General features: G+C 40.1%; 1 protein-coding gene and 1 long non-coding RNA gene across 5 annotated transcripts in view; one reads left to right on the top strand and one right to left on the bottom strand.

Moving 5' to 3' along the window:
- Nucleotides 1-26,527, bottom strand: part of BTC (betacellulin) — a 47,540-nt gene that overhangs the window by 3,205 nt on the left and 17,808 nt on the right. For 3 of the 4 annotated variants that reach the window (XR_006711400.1, XM_045473746.1, XM_045473745.1), the window contains 4 exons: nucleotides 18,476-18,574; nucleotides 8,319-8,436; nucleotides 3,508-3,654; nucleotides 1,100-1,210 (listed from right to left, as the gene is read on the bottom strand). Coding sequence is in view for 3 of the 4 variants with exons in the window: in XM_045473746.1 (XP_045329702.1) it covers nucleotides 1,102-1,210; nucleotides 3,508-3,654; nucleotides 8,319-8,436; nucleotides 18,476-18,574 (473 nt within the window). In the remaining variant the exon portion in view is untranslated. Of the gene's footprint in view, nucleotides 1-1,099; nucleotides 1,211-3,507; nucleotides 3,655-4,862; nucleotides 7,110-8,318; nucleotides 8,437-18,475; nucleotides 18,575-26,527 lie in introns of those variants that run through there. The other variant, XM_045473747.1, reaches the window with a different exon arrangement.
- LOC123595849 lies at nucleotides 141-26,147 on the top strand. Its single transcript, XR_006711401.1, has 2 exons — nucleotides 141-496; nucleotides 25,816-26,147. It is a non-coding gene; the product is annotated as an uncharacterized LOC123595849 (long non-coding RNA).

Below are 26,527 nucleotides of genomic sequence, written 5' to 3'. Positions count from 1 at the left end.
GCGTCAGGCTCTGGGCTGATGGCTCAGAACCTGGAGCCTGTTTCCGATTCTGTGTCTCCCTCTCTCTCTGCCCCTCCCCCGTTCGTGCTCTGTCTCTCTCTGTCCCAAAAATAAATAAACGTTGAAAAAAAAAATTTTTTTTGAAATCCTTTCGATTGGGTTTGACGCTATCACAGCCAAACTACCCTTGCCGATTGTACGAGCGCCGTGATCCATTTGCCCCCTTGGAGCCATTCTTTGTCCTGCTCTGAGCTCCGGGGGGAGGGGGGGGTGGGGCTGACACATCACAAGGGCCCCCTTGTCCCTGGATCCTCATTGGGTTTGGCTAATGGGAGGCACCTGCTGAAGATCTGAAGCAGGTGGTGAGACAGTTTGGGGAGTTTTTTTCTTCATTTGCTCCTCTTCCTTGTTGAGGTTCCTGCAGTGACTGCTTCTAACCGCAGGTACAGCTCCTACAGAGTATAGGCCCTCTGGTGGCCAGCCTCTCAGTGCCAAGGTAACCTTCCCCGGGCCCTTCCAGGCAGGGGAGGGGAGCAGCCTCCTGCCAATGTTAGGCTCCAGGAGCCTTGAAGTTCCTGTGGGTCCCTCAACCCTGCCCTCCCAGTCCCTCAATAAATCTCGCTGTTCGATCCTGCTGGGATCCTAACTGATGTAACATGGAAAGGGCTTAGAACAGCGTTTGGCATATGGTAAATGCTATGATAAATGTGGTTATGATTAAAACGTAGCTATTATTTTTTTTCTTCAGTGTGAGATATTTAAGCTACAATACCTCTTCCTTGTGCCAAAAGCAAGGAAGAAAAAAATATAAAATCACCACCACAACCATGTACAATTAGAAAGCAGGTTGATTTCAGTAAACTCTAAAAAGTGTATAAAAGTCCTCTTTCTGCATGCCTGTCAATGTGGTAACATGCAAAAGAAAGATATGAGAGTCTTTCATTTGGCGTCAGATTCTATGAAAAAAATCTATTTACTTTCGGATGTTTCTAAGCATAATTAAATTCGAATCATTGATTTACTACATCAAGTTAAGCCCAATCTCACCAGGTAACTGTCACTTGAATAGTTTCTCGCCTACCAAATTTTTCATACTTACCACTAAGCAATACTAGTTTCTTGAATATCTTCATTTATTGGAGTTATATCTTTACCAAGAGTTTCCATTTCTTCTTCCTTCTTTCTTGTTTTGCGACGCCTCCGAAGAGGGCTTGGAAGATAAGGTGTTAGAAGTTAGTATGGACCTGTTAATTCATATGAACACAAAATTAACCATCAAGAGGGCCTCTGATCTTATTACTAGATGGTTAAAAATTTGTAGGTTCATTTTTTTCTTAACTATTTTAAGTTCTTTTTTAACCTGTCTCTTTTTCTAGGCTCCCATGATGGCCACAGTAGGCAAAAGTGTGAATAGAGTTACCTAAGTAGAAAGAATAGGGCACCTGGCTGTTGATGGAGCTTGGTTAGCACAAGAAAAATGTTCAGGACACATCATTTTACAAAACAGACTAATAAGCATTGTGTAGTATGTGAATAAGGAATAACACAAATTGGAAACAGATATAAGAAAACCAAGAGGGTGAAGATAGCCTCAGGATTTGTTAATTAAGCTTAGAGATACATTAAAACATGTGTTAGATCCTCTGGGTTATAGTCCAGTTTCTTAAAGTATAATGCAAAATTGATGTCATAATTAATTTTCTCAGATCTGTCCAAATCTGCTGTTATAAAAGCTCTTTTTTTTTTTTTTGCCATTTTGAAGGTAAAAAAAATTTTTAAATACGCTGCAATTTTATAGCTACAAGGAATCTTACAGATTACCTGGTTTAATCTTTCTGTTTTACAAAAAATAAAATTCAAGTTTAAAGATGTTAGGAAATTTGTCCAGGGTCCCAAAGATATTGAATAGCAGAGTTGGGCTAAAAATCCAAGACTCTAGACTCCTAGTAGCTACGCTGAAGTTTTTCTGTGAAGAAAGGAGTCACAGGACACCCTCTTTGGTGTGCCCAGTAGCCAAAAAGTAAAGGGAGAAGTTCAGGAGGCTCAACTAGCTTCACAAGACAAGAACACAGCACGTTAAGAAAGGTCTTTTTAGCATACTGTGTCGGAGTCCCCATCTGATACAAATTTTGATAGCTTCACGAAAGAAACTAACTTAAGAAGTATATCAAAACACTGTCTCAGAGAAAAAAATCAAGGTGTTTCTTGATTTCCAAAGTTGTGGTACATCATGAAAAGTAAAAACAAGAAAACCAGTGCAATCATCTTTTGTAAATAAAATCCATTATTTTACGGTGGCCAAGGAGGGGAAAAATGTTTTTGTGTGTTTGTCTCTACCTTCCTAAGTTACTGGGTCATGATACAATGTAAAAGTCTTAGTTTGCCTACTAACAAACCCACATAAAACATAATTGACTTTAAGACTACATAGCTGGGGCGCCTGGGTGGCGCAGTCGGTTAGGCGTCCGACTTCAGCCAGGTCACGATCTCGCGGTCCGTGAGTTCAAGCCCCGCGTCAGGCTCTGGGCTGATGGCTCAGAGCCTGGAGCCTGTTTCCGATTCTGTGTCTCCCTCTCTCTCTGCCCCTCCCCCGTTCATGCTCTGTCTCTCTCTGTCCCAAAAATAAATAAACGTTGAAAAAAAAAAAAAAAAGACTACATAGCTGGCTTTTTTATTAAGATGTAGTTGAAACATAACATTGGATTAATTTCAGGTGTACAATGATTACATATATATATATACACAAATACATATTACATATATTGCAAAATGATCAACACAGTAAGCTTAGTTAACATCTGTCAGCACACACAGCTACAAAATTTTTCTTCTTGTGATGAGAACTTTTAAGATCTACTCTCTTAGCAACTTTCAAATATACAATACAGTGTTGTTAGCTACAGTCACCATGCGGCACATGACATCCCTAGGACCTATTTATCTTATCCTCCAGCTGGAAGTTTGTACCTTTGATCACCTTCATACTTTTTGCCCTTCTTCTTCTTCTTCTTCTTTTTTTAATGAGAGTTTTATACATATTTTATTTTTAAAAAATGTTTTTAATGTTTGTTTATTTTTGAGACAGAGAGAGACAGAGCATGAACAGGGGAAGGTCAGAGAGAGAGAGAGAGAGAGAGGGAGACACAGAATCTGAAGCAGGTTCCAGGCTCTGAGCTGTCAGCATAGAGCCCGACACAGGGCTCAAACCCACAAACTGCGAGATCACGACCTGAGCCGAAGTCGGACGCTTAACCGACTGAGCCACCCAGGAGCCCCCACATTTTATTTTCAATGATAATACTTATGCTCAGTAAAATGACAAACGCCATATATCATGTGTTTCATTGTAAGTAGACACTTCGCTGTAAGTGATTTATTTCAATCATAACAAAAAGGAAAGAAGAAAGATCGGAAGGAGGGAAAGAAGGCAAGAAGAAAAGAAATCGCAAAATAAAAATTTCTCAGATTTCCTTAAAATGATACTAAAAAAAAAAAAAAAATACTTACTGACAGCATGTGCAGACACCGACCACCAAGATGATAAAAATCACCATAACTACTATCAGACAAATCACCAAAATCTGCCCTCTATCTCCTCTGAGGTAAAACAAGTCAACTCGCTCACATCTTGCCCCAGTGTAGCCTTCATCACAGCTGTGAAAATAAAACAACAAGGGAAACCGTGCAAGACTTTTAAGAACCTCTACTATTTCTTTTTTTGAAGGAACTAACACTGTTGTCATTTACTGGAATTAATAAAGGGCTCAGTTCCTTTAAAAAAAAAATTTTTTTTTTCAAATAAAGCTGGATACCGCTGTGTTCACAAGTAATTTCACTTTCTTTGCTTCGCTGAAAGCCTGTCATCACTTGAACATTCGCAACATGGCTAATTTAAACAAACAGAGGTAATCACAATTTACTAAAACTTACTTTAAAATTTTAGGTTCTGAGTTGGAAAGAGAGGAGATGGCAAAAATCCCTCCGTGGTGCCCCCCAAGCGCTTAAATACCGCCATGACAAGGAACTCAAAATCCCCACAACCGCCCATGTCATTGGAGGGCAGTCAATGTGCCCAAGTCCTCCTGCTCCAAACTGTTAGAAATTATACTGTTTCATGTGATCACACGCGGTAACGTGTGTGAAAGTTCATAGACCGATAGCCTATGAACTACATAGCTCCGTAAATGTTTTTCCACAGGATTCCTTTCTCTCTCTTAACTGCCACCCACCAGTTCTGATTCTTCTGCTCACAGTGGCCACAGATGACGTGATGCTCTTCACCCCTCCAACTAAAACCCTCCCAAAATACAATAGGTCTTGTCCTCTCCAGCTCCTTTATTTGATGCTCAAAGGCCCATTTTCAGACGTGCATACCATTCCCTCCACTGTCCTGTAAATGGCCCCTTTCTCTGCGGCCCTCATAAAGCGCAGTGGCCACAAGTCAAGGAATCTCCAAGAGTGACTTTCACTCTCCTCAATCTCTCAACGTTTTATCAATACAGCCTTAGGATTTACTCCAACCCGGCAGATTCCCTTTGTCCAAGCCAAGGCTTGTCTGAGCAACACTCAGCTAAAGGCTCAGTGATTTGGGGACTATCCACAGTATTCTCTGAATCCCATTAGACGCTTAAAAGGTACGTAAGAAGTTTGAGGACGCTGCAAAACTGAAATCCTATGTTGTAACATCAGTACCTTTGCATTAACAAGTATCTTCCCTTTTTTCTCCTCAGACTCATTCAAAACAAAAGAGATAGTGGTCATATACATAATTGCTTAAATCCCCAAAAGATGAAATTCTGCTTCTTAAAAAGATTTCTGTGTTACCTCGGTTGTTTATTTATTTAGCTATTGTTTTATTTTGTTCTCTCTTTTTTTTTTTTTTTTTTTTTTGTTTGTTTGTTTTTGCAAGAAAGGATCTACTGCCAGATCATTTTCTGGTTCGTGTTTGACAAGAGTAGTGCAGTCAATTCCCACAAAGCCTATCCGGCACAAGGAAGGAGATCCCATAATGCCAACATTATCGCTGATATAATGCTTGAGACAACAGCACGAAGAAACATCTGGCTTGGTCACATCCATACAGAAAGGTGACGATCAGTGCAAACTGTAGGGAAACGATACCTGATGGCGTCTATTGCAAGAAAACCCCCGCATATGCGAGGAAAATTCCTTCCTGGCAAGGTCAAAATAACAGGAAGAGAGCTTAGAAAGATCTTGAAACATCAAAAATCTCTTGCACATAGAACTAGAACTGGTGGGGGGAATCACTTTTTATTGCGTGTGTGGGAGGGAGATTTTTTTTTAAAGAGTTTTTTTTTTTAAGGTCATAATGAAAATCTTACAAATATATAGAGTCTCTTCCAATTAGCTTAAGGGCTTCTCTAACACATTCACTAAATCTGGCATTTTTAAACAATAAATTTGCCCATAAAATACACAGAAATGACTGGCTGCTCTTTTAGAATGTTTTTTGTCTTTTTTTTTTTTTTTTAATTATTATTGTGGCTCTGGGTTCAGAGGTGTAGCCGTGCTTTAACTGAATTTCTCAGTAAGCAGGATTTCCTGCAAAAGCTATAACCCAATGAGGCCAGGCCAGAAGGCCAGCCTTTGCACAGGCAGTTACCATGGCTCTCATGTTATTTCACTTCTCATCAAACCAATAACATGTCAGCTACTGGTCATTTCAATGGGAAAAGAAGAGGCAAAGAGTACAAGATCCTAGCAGATGTTTATGAAATGCTGAGTAGCTGAATACATCAGTTTTTATTTAGTAAACATCTTATAGCATTTAAAATCACTTTTAAAGACACCCATGACCCTTCAGGATTCTGAAAAATCCGAGTTAGGATCACTGTCCTGAAATAATCACCAGACACGGTTGTAAGGGATTGGTAACTATTAAGTCAATTGATCCTTACAACAACCTCTGAGGTAGGTGTCGTTATTAACCCATTTGGAAGGTGGAGAAACTGAGAGTATAGAGAAATTCAGATTCAAACTGTTTGACTCTCAAGTTGATGCCCCAAGCACACGAAATACTGCTTAAATGAACTGTACCACATAGATACATGAAGATATGTATCTGGAAAGAAATCATTCCCATTCCAAGAAAATACTAAGAAGACTATGGAGATTTGAGTTATTTGAGATGCACACTTTTTTTTTTTTTTTAAATGTAAAAGCAGGAGTCCACAAACTCCTGTAATTCCAAGCAAAAGGAGACACTTGTGTTTTTCCAAGCTGGCAGAGTCACCAATGGCAACACAGCTTTGCCCCAATCTGTGCTATGACCAGTCACCTAAAAGGTCAGGCCCAGGTCACATACACCCCGCTCCTCAGCAGGACAATTTATGGAACACCTACTCTGTGCTGGGTACGACAGAAAGTATTTTTGCTTAATGAATTCTCCTGCTTTATTTTCAACACTTAAGGGGAAGATATTATTACCCCCTTTTACAGATGATAAAACTGAGGCTCGGGAAGGGTAACTGACCTGTTGTTAGCAGTTCTTTTGGTACAAACAAAACCTTAACTTGGGTCTACCTGGCTTCAAAATCTATGTGGTGGCCTCTCTGCTCTTCTGCTTGCTATTGATTCTGCACCATTTTACCACGAAGAAGCTGTTCCTGGCTCAGAGTAAGGCCTTGGTGTTGTCAGCGTAGCATTCGATGCACCATGCTAGAGGGACTTCTTCATTTATTCGCCACTCATTTCCTGAGCACCTATTAAAATTCTGACACTGCGCTTGGCACTGGGACACAAAAACGAATACGCCCCGAAACCTGCCTCTGGGTGCTCGCAGACACGGAAGGGACACTCACAGGGACCAACAGCTATGCTCCAGAGGAAAAGAGCTTTCATGGAAGGGAGACTAGATCTCAGAGACAGGACGTCTAACACACCTGAGTGTGTGTCCGAGAAGAGGGAAGTCAATGCAGGGATCCAGGAGGAGCTGAGGTCTGAGCTGGATCCAAAACATCAGTGCGAATAAGCTTTCCAGACTAGCAGAGCTTGTGTGATAAACCGTGGAAAGGAATGTGGGATTTCAGAGGAACAGCTGGGAATATGGTGAGAGATGTGGCTAGAAAGGTAAGCCGGAATCAGAGGAGCTGTGGAGACCATGGAAATGAGTTTTAGCCTCACACTGAAGGGGACAAGCTGTGTATCGATCTTAGGCAGGGAGATTACATATTGCGGTTTTCATTTTAGAAGGCAGCAGGATTAAAGGACAATAAATCTGCAGACGTAGGGACAAGTTAGATAAATGTACTGGGTTAAAGGGCATTAATATTTTCAAAACGCAATATATTCTTCTAAGCCAGTGAGCAATTAGAGGAAATTAAAAAAAAAAAAAAAAAACTCTATTCTTTTCCAACACGCAGCATACACACACACACGTTTCCCTTATTTCCTTACATTAGCAATTCTTATCCCCTCAAAGTATTGTCCAGTATATTTATTTTTAAATTAAATTTAATTATAATTAAATTTTTATGAAGTCCATGACCCTTAAATGTTCCACTAAATTAGGGTTCCGAATCACTGTTTTGAGACACTTATGAAAAAAAAATGTACACCGAGGGAACGACACATAAAAACATAAACATTCTATAAACTTGAGGTCAAAATTATACTTAAACAATCACCTTGCTCATCTTTCAGAAAAGGTCTCAGAGAGCACCTAGATATCTCTTTAGATATCCTAGAAGGATATCTCTTTAGAAGAAAATAAATATTTTGTAAGTGCAAAAAAGTTGTTTGTGCCTGAATAAAAACTAAACTTGGAATCAGTCTACTAAGAGGCAGAAAGAGCACTTTTCTTCCAAATCCCTTCTGTAATAAACAGGCTTTGCAAATAAATCTCTGCTTATAAGCAGGACTAATTTCCTTGTACTTAATTGACACCTGCAAAAGTAACTTTTAATTTGGCAGAAAATCCTTCATATTTACATTAACTGCAAACCACCTAACACGTTCCAGAAGAATTTGCTTCCATTCGAACCACCTGGGAGATGAATGGAGCTGAAAAGCATCCTTAACACTGGACACAAAGTTCTGCTTGCTTGCGTAAGGCAGCAGAGGACACAGCCTGGGAGCCGATCTGGGCTCTCGCAGGCTCCTATTTCAGAAGGAAAGTGTGTGTCAGTTTCTCCATAAGTGGCTGCAGAAAGGGTCCCTAAACAAATGGCCGAGGGCAGGACCAGGGGAGCTGTGTCCTGACACAGAGGGCTCCGTTAGCTCAGACTTCCCGGCCCTGTCAAGTCCACGGCCAGCACTGCTCTGCAGCCCTCTGCCTGCTGGCTCAGGGGTCCACTTACACGCAGGAGGGCGTCTGCTCGGCCACCACGAAGCGACATCTCCCTTTGATGCAGTAGTGCTTGTATTGCTTGGGGCACCGAGAGAAGTGGCCTTTCCGCTTCGATTGCATGGTGGTAGCTGACAAATGAGAAAAAGCCCAATAAATCAACTCACTTTAGATACACATTTATTTCTACGTGGAATCATATTCCCCTCTTTGCTGCAGGTTTTTCTATAGGAGATACTCCTATAGAGTATCCCTTTCTCTCAACACTGGGATAAAAGCCAGACTTTTGTGGTCCCCAAATAGCTCTATCAATAGGGTGATGGGGATCTTGGTGGGAATGTTTCATATTTAATTTTTTTTAAATGTTTATTTATTATTGAGAGACAGAGCATGAGCATGGGAGGGGCACAGAGAGAGGGAGACACAGAATCCGAAGCAGGCTCCAGGCTCTGAGCTGTCAGCACAGAGCCCGACACGGGGCTCGAACCCACCAACTGTGAGATCATGAGATGAGCCGAAGTCGGATGCTTAACCAACTGAGCCGCCCTGATGCCCTGGGAATGTTTCGTATTTTAACAAAGATTGGTGCCCAACCTACCTCTTAGAAACCTTGGTGTTGTTTAAAGGGGGAAGCATAGTTTTTGTGAGAGAAGGCTATTCTGTGAAGGTTATCGGAGCCATGGGGCACATGGCATTAAAAAAAAGAAAAGGCCTTTTTTCCCCTTCCCTCCCCTTCCCTTCCCTTCCCTTAAACATGCATGTAGCAGTAACCAAGTGCTAGATACTGGTCATCTTCTCTCTCTCTCTCTCTCTCTCTCTCTATATATATATACATATACACACACATATATGTAACTATCATAACTATAACTATATATATAGTATATAGTACTTATATATATATCTATTATATATAGTACTACTATATATAGTTATAATAGTTATATACATAATAGTTAATATATAGTAACTTATTTAATGCTCGTAATAGCCTTGTGAGGTAAGCATCATTCTTATCTGTTATTTATGGATGAACAAAGCACAACATATTCAGGCTAAGTCATCTTCCAAGATCACACAGCTAGGAAGTGTCGAACTGAGACTCAGACCCAACAGGTCTTGCCCCGGAGTCCATGCTCTTGACCTCTCCACTCTGGCACTCTGCCAAGTCAGCCATTCAGCAGGTAGCTGTCATCTGCTCTCAGCCTGATGCATCCAGAAGTCACGCTTGCCTAATGGGAGATTCTCCCTCTCATTTAACCCCTCAATGGTTTCTCTTGCTCTAAAGAAAGAGGAAGATAGTGGAAGCCTCATATCCCGGATTTTGATCCTGCTCTGACTTCCTTGTCTTACCATTTAGAGTTTTCATTGCCTAATTTTTCAACTAGGGACGGTGATATGTAAGTTTCTCCCATCCGTGCATGTAGAAGGTTTTAATAACTAAGGGTTGACAAGAGTAACGGTACAGAAATACTGACTTGCTGTTTCATGTGCTGATTCACACCGGACATGTGCCCACACCCAGAGCCAACAGCTAACTAGCCAGCTCCAGCCCAGGGCTGGACTTTTTCACATTCATGCTATGACCAACAGCTTACAGACTCAGCCACCTGTGAAGGCAGAAGGACCATGATGTTCACTTCAGAAGGGCATTTCACACTCACCTGGCATCTGAGTGATATTAATAGTAATGACTGCTAAACTTCTTAATTAGTATTATAAAATGAGCACAAAAAATCCCCAGGGCAACCAGAGGGAGGAATTGCCAAGAACTTCAGATGATCTATACACAGCAAATTCCCGCAATGCCAGGTCACAAAGTTTCAATTCCCACAATGCCAGGTCACAAAGCTTCAGGGGGTGGCAGGATGTTGCTGAGGAACTGGCTGACCTGGTTTTGGATGGTGACTTGATTACCAGCTAGGCTGACAGCTTCTACACGCCAGACATTTGCTCCCACGCATACCGGTCAATGGGACTCTTACCGAAATTTCTTCCGGAAATAACTCCAAAGTGCCTCAAAAACAAAGATCTGTAGGTTTTGGCAAATAAATGTATTGGCCAACTTTCATGCCTACTTTCTATTTCCAGAGCCCTGTAGTGAGCACTGGAAAATATCAAAAGAATGAAGCATATCTTGTGTATCTAAATTAGAACAATAGAACAACAACAAAAAAAGGCAACAAAATAAGCAACCAACCCGTAAAAACAACCATAGTAACTGCATAGATAGTTGTGGCACACTGGAAACAGGGGAAGGAAAGAACATCAGATGAGGAAGGAAAAATCGTGTCTTATTTTCAGCTCTGCCTCTCCTTCGCTGGATGGGTCCGGGCAAGCTTATAAAGTTGTCTGAGCCTCAGTTTCCTCACCTGTACCCTGAAGATGATAGCATCTACCTCAAAGGGCTGTTGAGGAACTCAAATAAAGAGTGCATGCACAAGTTCCTAGCAGAGTACCCTACACAATAAAGTATTCAGTAAATGAGTTGATTCTAGAATCTTCAAGATCTTAGCAATTCCAAGAGAAATGTTGTATCATTACAAAGAGCACTTATCTAATTAAAGAAAAAGTTCTGGGAAATGGTTTTTTTTTTGTTGTTGTTGTTGTTTTTTTTTGCTTGTTTGTTTGTTTTAGGAGGAGGCAAGCAATCTATTTAGCTATGGAGAATGCTAGGAGCAAAAACTCAAGGTCAGGAACATGCAAGCCTCATCATGTGGGGAGTGGGAGGCAGATTTAATGGAAATGGAGGGGAACAGCCAAGGGGGTCTGTGAATGGAAGTTAGAGTCATCAAATGGCAGTAGGCTGAAGTGTTTACATTTGAACTACAAGGCAAAGGAGAGCTGAAGAAGGTTCTCGTGAATTAAATTAAATGGTATATGTAAAAACTACATTTTTCAGTGTATTAGGTAGGAATCTGCAGGCTGAGTTAGAGTAGGAAGATGCCAAGAGCAAGGAGAAAACCAAGGCATGCCTGAGCCATGCAAATATATGTGATGTGGGCCTGTGGGAGGGGAACCGAGGTCAAGGAGATGAATTTAAGGAGCAGTAAGACTTAGTCACGGATCTGCTGTGATCCAGGAAGGTCCTTCCTACTTTGCAAAGCATACCTGACTTTAAATATAAGCCATATGGCTCTGTATCCTGAGCTTTACTAATTTCTCTAGCGGTTATGTCCCTTTAAATGTAGCTGCCCTTTTAATAAATATCATACAGAGCATGATCCCAAAAAGTGCCTTAACCGGCAGCTGCTGGGTGCAGGGATTTGACCAGCCTCAGCCCATCCAAGCAGCACAGATCCATGCCAGGGAAATGGTTGCCAGGCACTGTTCGGATCATTCCCAGAGCTCTCTCCTTTGCCAAATAAACATGATCTTAAATATTCCCAGCATTATTTGGATTTGAAAACCCTTCCATGCCACCACGCAGAAAATGTCCAGTGATTTCTCTATGGAACTTTAAAACGTGGAAAAAAAATAATACATCACACATACTGCCCCCTCCCCAAAACAGATGGGATCATCTCAGTTCTCTGATGGAAATGAGAAGGCTTATCAGCATACCCCCTTTCAAAATGCACCTAAAATTCCAGTTGCTTTTGCCTAATATTCATCAAGGTCACATTATCTGAAAATTGAACAACTGTGAAATCTAACATTTTCTGCCTATCACGAGACCCGATGACATAGGGCAGAGGATGGCAAAATCTGTCCTTCCATTCCAGAGATGCTTATCAAGAAGGAAAAGTTAATCCTATGACAAAAGAATGATTAGTCCCATGTATTGTGTTTCTCTGTTGAGAAGTGAATCGCCTGGTCTGGAAAATGCGACATGAAAATTCCCCTGATGATGGGGGTGCTGGAACTTAGTCGTTCTTTCCCCCCCCCCCCCCCACCCGCCACCCTTACTCTTTTCTAACCCCTGTTTCCAAAACCAAAGCATTCTCTGGGATTGAGTCTTTCCCACAAATCGCACTGGAAAACTACACCCACTAGCAGGCCAGGTTGCAACACGATCTCCTAAGTGAATGGGCGCCACATTACTTGTGGGGTAATGTATCTCAATCTCTCTTGAGATGCCATATTCCAAAGATGCTAAAGCCAGTTAAATAAGGAAATACTAGGGTTACTGCAGATAGGTGTACGTCAAAACCTAATTCTAAGCGAAAACGTCTTTCTTCCATCATATGGGCAGACAGACAAGAAGTGGTCATCTTTCTTGAATCCTATGAATAGTTCGATGAGACGTGAGATTCTCTTGCGCCAAACTAAATTGGAGGAATATAGCACACACTCAAATGACTTAGTTTAAATGTGAAATTTTCCTCAGATGGATGGATGGTTTGATTAAACAGTATGGCTCTCTAGTCTTTCTTGTACATAACTCTTATTCTCAAACCAAAACAGGCCTTGTGATGCTTTTCTGCTTAAAACCCCTCAGAATTGGGGCACCTGTGTGGCTCTGTCTGTTAAATGCCCAACTCTGGATTTTGGCTCAGGTCACAATCTCACGGTTTGTGAACTTGAGCCTTGCATCTAGCTCTGTGCTGACGGCACGGAGCCTTCTTGGGATTTTCTCTTTACCCCTCCCCTGCTCGTGCTGGCTCTCTCTCTCTCTCTCATTCAAAATAAATAAATAAACTAAAAAAAAAAAAAAAAACTCCTCAGAATTGACACATTAGGTTTATTTTTCATAAAACATTCACTTACTTATTCTAGTTGTGCTTGTTACAAATTTATTTAATGATTTCATAAATATTAATATCAGCAGCTCCTCTAAAATCAACTCTAAGGGTAATATATAATTATTATAAAATTACAATATACAATTATTTTATGTAATTCTCATTACAATGTGGATAACCTCATAGTATCTCTAACCCCCTAGTTAAATACATAGTTAAATCTCTGTGTGAGAGATTAAAAGGAGGTGCTAAATTTTGAGATAAAAGTCCCATAAGTGTTAACAAAGACAGAGAGGAAGTGAAACAAATACCTATAAATTTATCTTCCCACATAGCTATCTGACCTTAAAAAGGGAACAGGTAGGGGTGCCTGGGTGGCTCAGTCAGTTGAGCATCTGACTTTGGCTCAGGTCAGGATCTCACAGCTCATGAGTTCGAGCCCCACGTTGGACTCAGTGCTGATAGCTCAGAGCCTGGAACCTGCTTCGGATTCTGTATCCCCCTTTCTCTCTGCCCCTCCCCCTGCTCATGCTCTATCTCTCTGTCTCTCAAAAATGAATAAACAATTTTTTAAAAAGGGAACAGCTAATGCACAGAAGAGTTTAAGTAGTCACAGAAAAATTTGAAGAAAAATGTCTTCCTACTCCATGAAGTAGAACCTAAGCCTTTAATCTAGTCCTTGGCCTCCTGGCAACTTCTCAATATGAGTTTCCTCACTTTACAACCGTGTTAAGCCAGGAGGTGAGGAAGAAATTTTTTATTTTCTAAGTTAATTTTCCGTCGTATCTTGCCCACTCTCTCCCTGAGACAGGGGAAGGTAAATTCACAATGCCCTTGAAGAAGTGCGAAATTTGAAAATTTCTCTTATTTGAGGATTACCATTTGGTTTCATATCCAATGCCATTCCCTACAGAAATGTAAAAGAGTTCGTTACTCCAGGAAAAGAAAAATAGATCTCACAGATGTCCTTGCTAACCCTCCAGTGTTACTAGAATATGTTCATATAGGGGGCTAATCAGAATGGGTCAGCATGTGTTTTAAGCAGGAGGATTAGGCCAATGATTTCTCAGCTTACAGGAGTGGGCCCTCACTTAGAGCTGTCCTTTTTCAATGCTGATTCGAAGGGGTACATGCACCCCAATGTTTATAGCAGCACTATCAGCAATAGCCAAAGTATGGAAAGAGCCCAAATGTCCATTGACTGACGAATGGACAAAGAAGATGTGGTGTGTGTATACAATGGAATATTACTCAGCGATCAAAAAGAATGAAATCTTGCCATTTGCAACAACGTGGTTGGAACTAGAGGGTATTATGCTAAGTAAAGTAAGTCAGAGAAAGATAAATATCATATAATTTCACTCATGTAGAATTTTAAGAAACAAAATATGTGAACATAAGGGAAGGGAAGGAAAAATAAGGTAAGAGAGGCAAACTATAAGAGACTCCTAAATACAGAGAACAAACTGAGTGTTGCTGGAGAGGTGTTGGGGGGGGATGGGCTAAATGGGTGATGGGCATTAAGGAGGGCACTTGTTGGGATGGGCACTGGGTGTTGTATGTAAGTGATGAATCACTAAATTCTTACACTATATCTTAAGTAACTTGGATTTAAATAAAATTTAAAAATCAAAAAATAATAATAAAACAAAACAAAACAAAAAAGAGCTGCCCTTTTTCATGCCATCCCTCTAAAGGAAAAAAAAAGAGTTTAGTGTAGATGTGTGTGTATATTTGCATGTTTAAAATTATTCATAGCTGAGGGGCAAACAAAGAACAATGAACAGGAAGAAAACTTGTGTTTCTTTTGTTTTTCACGAGTGCATGTTTTGGAACTCTTATGTATATAATGCCCCCTTTGCTCAGTCTCCTTTGCTGGTTCTTCCCTATATCCCCCAACCTCTAAATTTTGCAATGCATTGGGACTCAGTGCTTTTACACTCCTTTCTGGGCATTTCCTGGTTTTAAACACCGTTATGGTAACAATTCCCAAATTTATGTTTCCATCCCCGATCTCTTCCTTCAGTGTCCAACCAACACTTGGTTGCCTAACTGGCAGTTCAAATGAACACTTCCAAAGGGAACACCTGATTTTCTCCCTCAAGTCCGGTCTTTCTCCATCTCAGTAAATGATACTTTCTTTGTTATTCAGGCCAAATATCTCAGAGCCACTTTGACTTCTTTCTCTTCTACTATGCATCCAATTCATCAGAAAACTCTATTGGCTGTATTTAAAATGTATGCAGAATCGTCCCTCTATTTCTACTAGCCTGGTCTAAGCCTGACATCATCTTTAGGCTGGAAGTAGTCTCCATGGCAACAACATCTAACTAGTCTCCCTGCGTCTATCCTGTCCACTCTTAACTGTCTAGTCTGCACACAGACACCAGAGTGATGCTATTAAAACTCAAAGCTGAAGGCTTTATAATCCCTGGCAAGGCTCTGCATGACATTACTCATTACCTCTCTTTCTGCATTACCTCTCTGACCTCATCTTTGACTATGTTGTTCATTGTTTCATCCTTGGTACCTGGGACAGAGCCTGCTGCAAAAGTATTGGTAGGAATGAATAAATTCCTTACTCAAGACAGAAAAGGACAAACTAAAAGTGAAATGCTTAGAGATTGGGGCTATTTGAACATAAAAGAATAAAATCATTTAGAAATAAGAATAACTCCTGTGGGGCCTGGATAGCTCAGGTTGACTGCCTGATGCTTGATTTCAGCTCAGGTCATGATCCCAGGGGTGTGGGATCGAGCCCTGTGTTGGGATATATACTGGGTGTGGAGCCTGCTTAAGATTCTCTCTCTCTCTCTCTCTCTCTCTCTCTCTCTGCCCCTCCTCTGCTTGCATGCCTGCGTGCTCTCTCTCTAAAAAAAATTAAAAGATAAAAAATGAAAAAATTGAAAGAAAAAAAGAAAAAAAAAACTCCTAAAGATGATCTGAACTATTCCTTCATTTTATAGATTACAAATTGATGTCTGAATCTATTCACCCACAGTCACACAATCAATAAGGACAATCTTCTCCTACTCCATATTAATTCCTTTTTAAGGATGTTTTGCCCTTGGGGTACCTGAGTGGCTCAGTCGGTTAAGCGTCCGACTTCAGCTCAGCTCATGATCTCACAGTTCGCGGGTTCGAGCCCCACGTCGGGCTCTGGGCTGACAGCTCAGAGCCTGGAGCCTGCTTCAGATTCTGTCTCCCTCTGTCTGGCCCTCTGCTGCTTGCACTCTGTCTTTCACATTGTCTCAAAAATAAGTAAACATTTAAAATATTTTTTTTTTAAAAAAAAGAACATTTTGCCCTTATTTGGGCTTTACTTTCAAGGACTATTTTTCAGAATTTCCTTCACATATTCAGCATTCTGACCTTCCCCCATGATTCTAGGAGTTTAGCATTGTGATTAACAATACACATTCTGGAGTCAGTCTCTCCAAATTCATGTCAGGCTACTCTGCTTACTGTGTGACCTTAAATGAGCTAAAATTCTTCTGCACAGGATAGAAACAATAGACTGACAAGGCAATCTATAACTGCTATGGGAAATAGTACGGAGTTTTTTAAAAAAATTAAAAACAGAACTACCATATGAGCAATCCTACCTCTGGGTATTTATCCAAAAGAACAGAAATCAGAATCTCGAAGAAACACACATACTCCTATGTTTATTGCAGCACTATTCAATCCACAAATAGCCAAGATGTGGAAACAACTTAAATATCCATCAACACATGAATGGATAAATAGAATGTGGTTTATGCAAGCCACAGAATACTATTCAGTCTTAAAAAAGAAGGAAATCTTGCCATTTGCAACAACATGATTGGACCTTGAAAGAATTATGCAAAGTGAAATAAGTCAGTTATAGAAGGACAAATACTACATGATTCCACTTATTAAAGAAAAAAAATCTAAACAGCTGAATCCACAGAAGCTGAGAGTAGAATGGTGGTTGCCAGGGGCCAGGGAGGTGGGGGGGGGTGGGAATGAGGAGTCATTATTCACTGGGTATAAAGTCTGGGTCATGCAAGATGAATAGTTTGTAGAGAGGTGCTGTACAGCATCTTGCCCATAGTTAACGATCTTGGGTTGTACACTTAAAATTTTGTTAAAAGAATAGATCTCATGTTAAATAGTCTCACTAAAATAAAAAAAAAAAGGAAACACATTTAGGATAATGATGAGGCAAGTTTTTTAGAACTGTCAGTCACTGGATCATGCAATAACCCCCAAGGGAAATGTGAAAATGCCATCATTGGAGATATTTAAAACGCAACTGAAGAAAAGCACACAAACACATAACACTGGCCTTGTTCTTCTCTCTACATGAGTAAAAAGACCCACAAAAGCATGATCTAAGACACCAACAAATTCCACAGCCTGGAGGCACTTTCCAGACCACCCATTAGCGTGAGGGAAGAAAGCAGAAGACTGGGCTGGAACTGATGGCTCACGTCACGGTGACTTGCTCAGCATGTTCCCAGCTCAGTTATGACTTCTCCAGGGTGCTAGGACAGGAGCACTTACACCAGGTCACTACCCTCCGAGCTCTAAAACGTTTCCAGGGAATACAGGAATCTCTCTCCCACCTACTTTTAGAATTGGCCTGTGTTGCGTTGTGTTGTGTTGTGTTTTGATTTGATTTGTTTTGTTTTGAATCAGAAACAACCCTGGAGAAGAACAGACCATTGCATCTATAAAGGACAGACAGAACCTTAAAGTAGGAGTCAGCAAACTATGGCGCAAGGGCCACATCTGGCTCACAGCCTGTTTCTCTAAATAAAGTTTTATTGAAACATATCCAACGCCACTCATTTGCAAAGTGTCAATGGCTGCTTTCACAGTGCAGTGGCCAATTTTGAGTAGCTGCAAAAAAAAACGCTGCATGGTCCACAAAACCTAAAATACTTATTACCTGAACCTTTACTAAGGCTCACCTTTGCTTTAGACTAACAACTTTGAGAATACTGATTGAAGCATCTCTAGGGCAAAAATATGCAAAAGTCATTGCCTTCTTCCCTTCTTTTAAGTTATGGAATAGAAAGAAGTTAATTTGAATAGAATATGCCAACTTTGTATGCATCCAGTCCAAAATATCCCATGCCAGAGTCTGGAGCATACACCTGCAATACCTAAAATAATATAATGATTAAAAATGGAAGCACTAGAATCAGAAAGACTTGTATGAATCCCAGATTTGCAATTTACCTGCTGGGTAGCCTTTGGCAAGTTACTTAATCTTTCTGGACTTCACCTTGAAATAAAGTCAAAAATATGATCCAGCTCAGAGGGCTCTCACGAGGAGTGAACGCATTACTGTATATAAAGCACTTGGCAAAGAGCCTGGTCCATTATATATGCTCACAAAACCAACCAGTCTTATGATTAGTGTAGTATTAAAAATTAAAACTTAGGGAAATCAACGTTCCAAGACTGAACATGAGGCTGGTAAAACACAAAGGCACTGTGTGTTAAGCCTTACCTGCGCAGTTTTCCCCAGGATGTCCACAGAGAAGGCCATCCTTTTCAGGACTTCTGGTTGCATTCCCATCTGCCACAACACAGTGGAGGATCACTAGACCTTCAAGTTCAAAACAGAACCAAACAAGCATGAAAACTTGAAAATTTCCTCAATGCAAAATACTCTATCGAAGCCATGACCCATTTATGAAAATAACAAGCCTGTGCCTTCCATTCCCAAGGCATTCTCCCACAGGAAGGGGGGTGGTACACAGGCCAGCACGTCTCGTTTTTTAAGCTCAATGCCAAAGACAGAATTTAAAAGCCAGCAACACTTGCAACTAAGTATGCATCTTGAGTGAAGAGATTTAGCCATAGCTTGTGAGGGAGACATCACAGAGGCAGAGAAATAAGACTTCTCAGCCGCTGCACAAATACACTGATGAATTTCCAGGGAGAATGAATGACAAACCCATGTGGCAACGTACTTTCTCCATTCCAAACAGACTCAGTGTTTCTCTGGTATTAACTAATGTTTGTACTTCCTTCTTGGGATATGTGACCTAGATATTCAATTTGTGGGAATTATTTGAAAGTTTGAGTTTCCCTCAGCTAAGTATCTCTGTTGTTGAGAAGGACAGGTCTCATGAAAAAGTATGGGGGAGAGAGGAATACTGTGTTGTGGTTAGCACAGTTTAGGATACAATGTGCAGATTGTATTTAAACAAGTCAAATGTAAAAAGTCACTTATGAGATAATCTGGGAAATCAGACCCTGACTACACATTAGATAGTATTAAGGAATTGTTCTAGAGAATTTAAAGTGTGCTAATAATATTGTGGTTTAGGTCAAAGAACAGAGTCCATATCTCTTAAAGATATACATTTAAAAACTTATAAATGAAATTAATATATCCAACATTTATTTTAAAATAATCCAACAAGAGGGGCGCCTGGGTGGCGCAGTCGGTTAAGTGTCCGACTTCAGCCAGGTCACGATCTCGCGGTCCATGAGTTCGAGCCCCGCATCGGGCTCTGGGCTGATGGCTCAGAGCCTGGAGCCTGTTTCCGATTTCTCTCTGCCCCTCCCCCATTCATGCTCTGTCTCTCTCTGTCCCAAAAATAAATAAACGTTGAAAAAAAAAAATAATCCAACAAGAGAAGATGGGTGCAAGGGGGAGGGAGAAACTTACAGATTAAACAAGATTGGCCACATATTGATAATTACGAAAGCTGGGTGTTGGCTAAACCAAGGTTTATTATGCTCTTATATCTACTTTTGTATAAATATATTTAAATATCTATAATAAATTGGAGAGGGGAGGAGAAGGTAAGGGAGGGCAGATGGGAAAAGATAAGAGGGCTTGGGAGTTAGGTAGTCTTGAGTTCATGACCTTTTTTGCCACTTTACAGCCATGTACCTTGGGCAAATTTCATAATCTCTCAATTTCCTCATTGCCAAAGTGGAGACAATTATTATCTCTTCTCCAGAGCATTTCTGTGAGGATTCAATCAGGTAAGTATGCAAAGCACTTAACACAGTGCTGGCATGTGACCAATGATCACTTAAATTACTCATTATCATGTAACTGGCAGGAATCAAATAACTTGCCCACTGGGTGTATTGACATTTATCCATCTAGCCAATGGTTTCTAAGCTATGCATCTTCTTTAATTCAACTCAATTCAACAGACATCCATGAGCATCCAGAAACACCCAGGCAGATAGGACATGCTCTACCTTCAAAGTGTTCCAAAGCTAGTAAGGCAAGTAATCAGCCAACCAATTAACCATAATAAGAAGTGAGAGTATTATACCAGAGGACAATAGTATCTAGCAAGTTCAAAGGCCAAAAGAGTTTTCAAAAAGAATCAATATAGAGACTTTTTTCTAATTGTCTAATTAGAAAAGTTTAAAAAAAAAAGGTTGTAACTAGTATTTGAAATAGTGAATAAAAACGGAAAATCAAATCCACTGGTGATGGATACATTGGTACTACTTTTCTGGAGGACAATTTAGTGCTCTAGGTTCTAAAAGCAAAAAACTCAAAAAATATACAAATGCTTAAATCCAGTCATTTCATTTCTAGTAATCTTTCCTAAGGAAAGAATTGAAGGTACATAAAAAGATTTAGCTGTAAAAATTCTCTATGACATAGATTATAAAAAATTGGAAATTCCCTAAATATCTAACAAGATAGAGTTGATTAAATACACAGAACTGTTTTCATGCAATAAAATACTATTCAGGCATAATTCAAATAGTAATAGAACATTTTGATATATTCCTAAATAAGAGAAATAGGCTATAGAATAATAATGCAGTGTGATCCGTGTGTTTCTCCGCATCTGTGTGTGATAAATGTAAAAAATGTTCATACTGCTAGATAATCAAAAGGTAGGTAATTAAGTACATAGAGTTGCTCACACTGGTTAGGAGACTTTTGCCTTAATTTTCCTTATTTTCATTTTTAAATTTCCTCCTAGCATATTTTATCTGTGACAACAACAAAAAAAGAAGTATCTCCCAAATTAAAAAAAAAACAAAACAAAAACAATTTGGCCACCGAATGTCTAGAGTTTTCATATCTTTTATCCCAACACCTGCCACCCTCCTTTCACACGTATAACAAACCAGAAACATACAATCATTTAGCGCTTTCCAAGCACAGGGATTGTATATTTACGCATCTTTGTAACCCTGATAACTAACACAGAACACAATAGATACTCCACAAATGTTGAAAGAATGAATAATCCATCTGTAAATGAAGAAAACAACTTTCAGATTCAAAGATCCCAGGATCCATTTCTAGTAGAAAATTTCAATCCATGTCTTTGTTATTACAAAATAGGTTTAATTCATTTTTAAAATCCCATACATGGGCTTTCTGCATGGGCAGAATCAGGAAGCCTTAATTCTGGTGTTAATCTATTTTAATGGCGGGAATTTTACTAAAAACCTCTAAATCTTATAGAGATTCAACCTCGGCAAACTGGAGATGACACCATCTCCTCGAGGTTATTGTAAAAATTAAATTAAGTAACATAAGGGGAATCTGGGTGGCTCAGTTGGTTAAGTGTCCAACTTCCACTCAGGTCATGATCTCGCGGTTTGTGGGTTCGAGCCCGGCATCGGGCTCTGGGCTGACAGCTCGGAGCCTGGAGCCTGCTGCGGATTCTGTGTCTCCTTCTCCTCCTGCCCCTCCCCAACTCATGTTCTATATCTCTTTCTTTCTCTCTCTCTCAAAAATAAATAAAAATTTAAAAAAATTGAATAACGTATGAGAAGGCACGTGGCTTGGCACCTAGTATACAGTTTTTAGTCTACTTGCGCTTTCTTCTACCGCGTATTATTTAACCCATCATTCTCCACTTCCGCCTAACAGTGGAAGCCCTGATTCCACTGAAACGCTGCCCAGCGCCTTCAAACATTCTGGCAGGCTGGGGCCTGTGCCCAGACTCTCTTCTGTGCCGACTCACTCCACACGCTGGCGTCAGCTGGTGAAGGGATGCCACCACTGGGGACAGCCCTGGAGAGGACCCCCCAGGGAGGATCCACGCTCAGGCAAACCAAACACCGAGCACAAGGCACTGGAGTCGCATGTGCTATGCTACTGCTCACCCACAATCTTCAGGCCACCGTCACAAGCTGGTGGCCACGAACCAAATCCGCTCCCAGGAATCATGTTCTCAGTCTGCATAGTCTTAAAAATTGAATCATGGCAGTTCATAGCAAACCTGGATTTTTCTCCTTCCGCTGAAAAAGCAGAAGGGCTGGCAACATAGGTCTGAAACACCTTCTGGGCAGCGACTAGCCGGAGTCAAGCAGCAGGTGACCCGTTTAATGCCACGGACCCCATCAGACGTGGCCGCACTCATTTATTTTAACTGCCTACATCTTGACAGGCATTTCAGTTTGTGATCTATACGAAGTGACTCAGAAATCAGAGAAATGCGCACAAAACCATTTTGCTCAATACTGAAGGCAGCTTCAAAGACAAAAGACACTCTTGTTCCATCCATAATGCAACAAATATTTAGTAAGTACTATGTGTTTTGCACTGGCACAAGACACTGAGGGTTCAAAGATAACAGATACTGTCATTAACCTGAAGGAGCTCTCATTCTGGTGAGGAAGAGAGACACAGAAATCTTTAAGGGTCGTGCATGTAGCAAGGACAACAGAGGTAACACAGGATGGAGAATCAGCTCTACCTAGCTGCAAAGACTTGATAGAACAGGTGAGGCTTGTGGTGAGTTTTAAGAAGGAAGAAATGATTGTTGTAAACATCAACCAGTAACTTCTAGAAAGAAAAAAATTGTGTAAGCAAGATGACATAATCATTGATGTTATTTGTTTCTGCAGGAGACAGTACTTACATGGTAATAGTGATGTAAACACTGATTATTTAAATCCATTACATCAAAAACTGTCATAAAACCAAGGCCAGTAATTAGCCCACCTACACCATGTGGGGAGACTATTGCGATGAATCAGTATCTTTGCTGTGCTGGTTTTTCAGTGTTCTCAGCGGCATCCCTAATGGTAACCCCACTGAAATTACGGGAGAGGAGAAATTCAGTAGGGAAAGTTTAAGTTGACAAGCCAAGAAATAGCATTACAAGCAAGTTATTTAGCATGAGGGAGGTAAATGCAGAAGAGACACTTAAAATAGACAAAAGTGGTTGCTTCCAGGAGGCAGAGAGGCAGAAAGCTTTGGTGCAAAGATCTGCTGTTTGTTTTCGGTTTGTTTTGTTTTGTGTGTTTTATTTTTGTTTTTTAAGTTTTTATGCTATTTTTGCTTATAAACCTTTTAGTACTCTTGGGGCTTTTAAAAATCTATGTATATTTATTATACATAACTTAATTAAAATATTTATTATACATATTATGATGATTTATTATACATACTAATTAAAATAAAATTAATTTTTAAGTAGGCTTCATGGCCAGTGTGGAGCCCAATGAGGGGCCACCCAGGAGCCCTAAACTAAAATTAATTTTAAAGAAAAGGACACATAAAGTTGTAATTGACCAAGGCATTCTGAACAAAAGGGACAACTTGTAAGAAGACACAATATGCATAACCCAACTTATTCTGGTTTGTCTGGTGGGGATTGTGATTGGAGAGAAGGCTGGGGGGGCGGGTAGGTAACAACAAATGACCATATTAATTACTTTGGATTCTTAGGCACCTAAGTTGGGGTCATGGAAAACCTTTAAGTGAGAAACAACAGAATTATTTTTTTGGTTTGGAAAGGTTACTTTAACACCAGTACTTTAACACAAAGGTGGCAGCAGTGGGTATGGAGAAGAAGAAATGAATCTGCAAGACTCAGTCACAAAGTAAAATAGAAAAGACTCGGTGACTGGTGGAATAAGGTAGGCAGTGAGAAAAAAAGAAGTCTAGAGTGACTGGAGTTTGTGGCTTGAGTGATTCGCTGGATTGCTTACCAAGCACAGGTATAAGGGATGCCAAAAGACAAACATTAGGAAGAAACATTAATGCATAGAAAGTATGCAAATAATTGCAGATGACTCTTCAAAGATGTTAAACTGAGAAGGAGAGGGAAAAGATCAGTCAATATATAAAGAAAAAAAGAGGGTTGTTTTTGGTTTAAGTTTTTTTTTTTACATTTTATTTATTTTTGAGAGAGAGACAGAGCACAAGTGGGGGAGAGGTGGAGAGAGAAGGAGACACAGAATCCGAAGCAGGCTCCAGCCCCTGAGCTGTCAGCACAGAGCCCGATGCGGGGCTCGAACCCACAAACCGTGAGACCATGACCTGAGCTGAAGTCGGATGGTCAACGACTGAGCCACCTAGGGGCCCCGGTTGTTTTTGGTTTTATTGTGAGAGAAAATTGATAGGAAGATGCCAAAGGTATAGGAAAGAGGCAAAGAAAGGACTATTAGTAGAGGCAGAAAAGATTTACAATGCTTAGCCTGAAAGGCAGGGCTTCTTCTGCAACGTATACTCCTTGGCAGTCAAAGGTAGCAATTTGGCAAATATAACTTTATTCTGAGTAAATGAAAAGCCTTTAGAAAATAAGAGCTTAAAGGTATTTTACATGCTATACATCTCACCTCACTGTTCAAAGGAATCCAAGTTCTGGTTTAAATGGATGCAAAATATCCAAAGGTTTCTCAACTTTCACACTGGATAATTCTGTGTTATGGGAGGCTGTGCATTCTAGGATGATTAGTCCTGCCTTTTATCTCCTAAATTCCCATAACATCCCACCCCTTCCCCGCCCCCTACTTCTGAGTTGTCACAATCAAAAAATTTCCAGACATTGCCTAATGTTCCTGGGAGGAAAACTGACCTGGTTGAGAACGATTGCAATCTCTCCAACCTGTTTTAATATTTTTTCTCTAAAATACAGCTTTCATTTTGAATGTGTTGTTTTAATATAAATCAGTCACACAACCTCGAAGGCTCGAATTTTGGCTTCTTAAAAATTTTCTTAAGGAGAGTTCCATTATCTTACGGAAAGATCATTGAACTCAGTCATTAATTCACTATGTGACCTTGAGCTAATTAGCAACCTCTCCTGACCTTTTCCCTCAAGAAAAATTAGAATCATAGGTTCTCTGCCCATCCAATAATCTAGTTCATTAAAATTAAATGAAATAATAGAGTAAAAGAATTTGTTTAAAACAACATGTTATTAAAATAATCCTTATTTGCATCAGAGAAAGTATGGATTCTACTTTAGAGAAAATGAAAGAAAATATCATACTCAGATGTGGAAAACATAACAAGATTTTCATTCAGAAGAGTCACAAATTTTGTTAAATTTCAGTTCCAGAATTAGTAAGAATTTTACAAGTATTAAAATATCCTACCAACCAACTAAAATCATCCTCTGGGAGAGTTCATCAAGTTGGCCTTTAAAATTTCAGTAGAGAGAGTATTCACTCTCTTCTAAGGCAGTCCACTCCAATGAGACCATCCATCCATTCTTTCAACTGCAGTCCTTCCTTCACTCAGAAAGATTATTGAGTGCCTTGGTGGCTCAGTTGGTTAAGTATCCTACTTTGGCTCAGGTCATGATCTCCTGGTTGGTGGGTTTGAGCCCTGCTTCCAGCTCTGTGCTAACAGCTCAGAGCCTGGAGCCTGCTTCTGATTCTGTGTCTTCCTCTCTTTCTGCCTCTCCCCTGCGCACTCCCTCTCTCTCTTTCTCTTTCTCTCTCTCTCAAAAATAAACATTAAAAAAAAATCTTTTTTAAAACGTTTATTAAGCACCTATGTCTTAAGCTCTATAAATGCTTCTTTATGTGAAGCTGGGTTTTGCCTTCCTGTAATTTTACTCTGCTCATTAGAATCACCTGGAATAAATCTACTCTTTCCCATGACAGATTCTCATTTATCTGAAACCAGCTATCAAGTCTCCCTGAAAGAATTTCTCTTCAGGCTAAACATCCTGAAGAGATCCTTCAAGTACATTTTCCCTGTCATCATCAAGACCCTTATAAGCCTTGCCACGGTCCTCTACATGTAAGGTCAAACCAAAGTGCCATTTCACATGGTCTGGCAAAGACAGAGTAGAATGGGGCTCTCAGCCCCCAAATTGAGGGCACCTTATTTCTGGTAATGCAGCCCCATAGCACGTTGGCCATTTTTGGCTGTCTGATTAAACACGGGGGTTTTAGTCTCCGTACAATTAAAGGAAACTGCTAAATCTCTTGTACTACTGGGAAGTGGTATATTGATGGTCTATTTGTTCTTTTTTGTCATTGTTCTGTTTTGTTTCATATTTTACTTTTTACCTAAAAAATAGTTCTAAACTTTTTAGATGTCCCTTTTAAAACTGTATTAGATGTCACCTATCATTCATATATTTCACAGTCTTTTTCCCTTTTTATTCTTTCATCCAACCTACTTCATGTGGCTGGCAGAATTTCTGAAAGATGCATTAACGCGATAAAGACAAAACAAAACAAAATAACGTTAGATCAGTTGTTTGCAAAGTGACTGGAAATTGAGCATTTCTGGTGCTAGCTTTTAAATATCCACCGTACTCATAACATTAAAGATAAAAAAGAAAAGCACCCAATTCTACTTTCGTGC

Source organism: Leopardus geoffroyi, chromosome B1 (genome assembly GCF_018350155.1).
Source record: "Leopardus geoffroyi isolate Oge1 chromosome B1, O.geoffroyi_Oge1_pat1.0, whole genome shotgun sequence".
Classification (NCBI taxonomy): domain Eukaryota; kingdom Metazoa; phylum Chordata; class Mammalia; order Carnivora; family Felidae; genus Leopardus; species Leopardus geoffroyi.
This window is presented reverse-complemented; position numbering and strand designations above follow the sequence as displayed.